This window comes from Myotis davidii, unplaced genomic scaffold (assembly GCF_000327345.1).
Source record: "Myotis davidii unplaced genomic scaffold, ASM32734v1 scaffold162, whole genome shotgun sequence".
NCBI lineage: Eukaryota > Metazoa > Chordata > Mammalia > Chiroptera > Vespertilionidae > Myotis > Myotis davidii.
In genome coordinates, this window is record NW_006300036.1 from 5421281 (window position 1) to 5423685 (window position 2405).

Here is a 2405-nt window from a genome sequence, read left to right on the forward strand (position 1 = left end):
GGACACTCCTGCGGTCCCTCCCCAGCTGGCCCTGATCAGGACTGGGCAACGTGGGCCAGACACGCCCTGGAGCCCTCCTGTGGTCCCTCCCCGGCCCCTGATCTTGCATGGGTGGGGCTCCCTCGACCTGGCCTGTGCTCTCTCGCAATTCAGGACCCCTCAGGGGATGTTGGAGAGCCTGTTTCAGCCCGATCCCCACAGGCCAGGCCGAAGGACCCCACTGGTACACAAATCCGTGCACCAGGTCTCTAGTTTATATATATTTTTTAAGCAATTCAAAAATGGCAGCATTTAATTTCTTTGAGTAACCTTGGAGAAATGTGAGTTATAATAATTGATGTGAAGCCTTGAAAAATCCAACTGATACAAATACTCCATTGAAATTTCCCTTCTCAGTAAAAACAAGTACAAAAAGTTCCCCTTCAGGTATTCAGAATTCATTGGTATGGCAATGATCTTTTAAGAGTAAATGGATATTCTCCTTATTTTTATTAATAAGTAATGGCAACAATTAAGAGTATAAGAAATGCATTGTTGTTTTACAATAAGACAAGAAGATATGATTATTTAATTACTGAAGCTTACAAAATAATTTTTGAAATTTTATTTTTATTTAAGTCATAAGATAGGTTATAAGGACTTGAATTTGCTCATTTAATCTATTAAATGGTATCACTTGCTTTGTGACAACCCAGCTCACTATGTAAATAAATTAAAAATTGCATTAATTTAACATAGTACTTTGTATATGTTAAATAGGTTCATTTGTTAGAGAATATTTTAGCTAGCTTTATCCATTGTATAAAATAAAATTACTTGTAACCTATCTGATTCAAATACAACATGAATCCTCCTACTTCTGCAGTAATGTAAATTTTTAAAAGTAAAACATTTGTTGAGATAATAAATTATAATATGCATTCTACCTCATTACCTCTTGGTTCATTCCATCTTTCAAATATACAGAAAGGTATCTTCAAACTATTAGACTATTTTTATGGTTTGATAACTTATAACTCTTTAATAATGAAAAATGTTAAGGCCAAATTTAATTCAAAATATCAGAACTAAAATTAAAGACCACTTATTAGAAACAAGACTGCTCCTGAGATCATAAATATAATTTATATTTGGATGAAAATGTTAGTCACTATGTTTCCCCTTATTTCTCTCTTATACAGTAGGTTTTATTTGTCACAGCACAAGTGAATTTAAATTTGTGGAATTTTTTGTTCTGAATTTTATAAGTACTGATCATGGCTAACATGATTTCTAAAAATGCTTACAGATAATTGAAATATAAAAGAAGGATCAGCATAAAATAAACTTACTGTTTCACCAATCTTTCCAATGTTTCCTTGATCTCCCACTTCTCCCTGTTAATAAAGAATATAAAGTTGCAAAAATGACTATTTTTCCAACAAGATTATTCATGCATTACTTATGTTTTCATTTTAATGTAATTATCTAGTTATAACATAGAAAAAGGCAAAAGAAATCTCAGTTATTCAAAACTAGGTTGACAGTTCACTAGACAGCTTTTTTATGGAACATGACTCTATTTTCATTCAAATAGTAATAACCTATTTTCTTAAGTTACATTCTTCCAGTAAGGACTTTTAATCAATTTTTAACCACTTCTACAAATAAAATTCAAAAAATAAAATATTTATTGAGATGTACTCTGCAAAAGGCCGATGGTAGGCACTGTGGAAAATGTTAAAAAGAATACAAACAAAGCCCTTGCCCACAGGAATGCTCTATTTGCTTCAGAAAATTAGGTATCTCCCAGAAGAACAGAACACATGCCACACATAAGTCGCAAAGGGCATCATAGGAACAGGCACGCTGTGGGCTGGTGGAGCTAGAGCTGACTTCACTGGAGAAGTAATGTTATGTTTATAATCGTAATTCACAGTCCCTAAAGCTCTGAAAACCCAGTTTTTCACAACTTGGTGACAAACGTGTCCTAACCTGAATTTATTTGGCAGCAATCCTTTACCTGATCTGAGTCAGGCTGTTTATTATAGTGTTGATTTATTCTGATAAATCTGAACATCTTGACAGTTCACCAAATAAATATTCATGTGTCTAATTATGGTGTGACACCATAATATGGTGTGCTGACCATAGCCTATTGGCATGTTAAGTAAAATACAGTATAATGACCACAGTATTTCTGAAAATCCAAACATTAACAATTTCAAATAATGAATTATGAAACTACATTTGAGTTGGGCCCTGAAGAAGAGGTGATATTTACACTGGTGATGAGAATAGCCATTTTTGATGGTGAGATATGGCGTGAACAAAGGCTGAACAAAGGCATAGATATATTAATGACAGGTAGAAGATCAAGTTCAGGGTGTTTCACATAGTTAATCTGACAGGAGTATATGTTTTAT

At 33.8% G+C, this 2405-nt stretch overlaps 1 protein-coding gene across 1 annotated transcript in view; it reads right to left on the reverse strand.

The window, feature by feature from the left end:
* The window catches only part of COL24A1 (collagen type XXIV alpha 1), a 311443-nt gene that overhangs the window by 160814 nt on the left and 148224 nt on the right, over positions 1-2405 (reverse strand). Inside the window, exon 24 of the mRNA XM_015572114.1 lies at positions 1332-1376. Within this exon, the coding sequence (XP_015427600.1) occupies positions 1332-1376 (45 nt within the window). The remainder of the gene's footprint in view (positions 1-1331; positions 1377-2405) is intronic.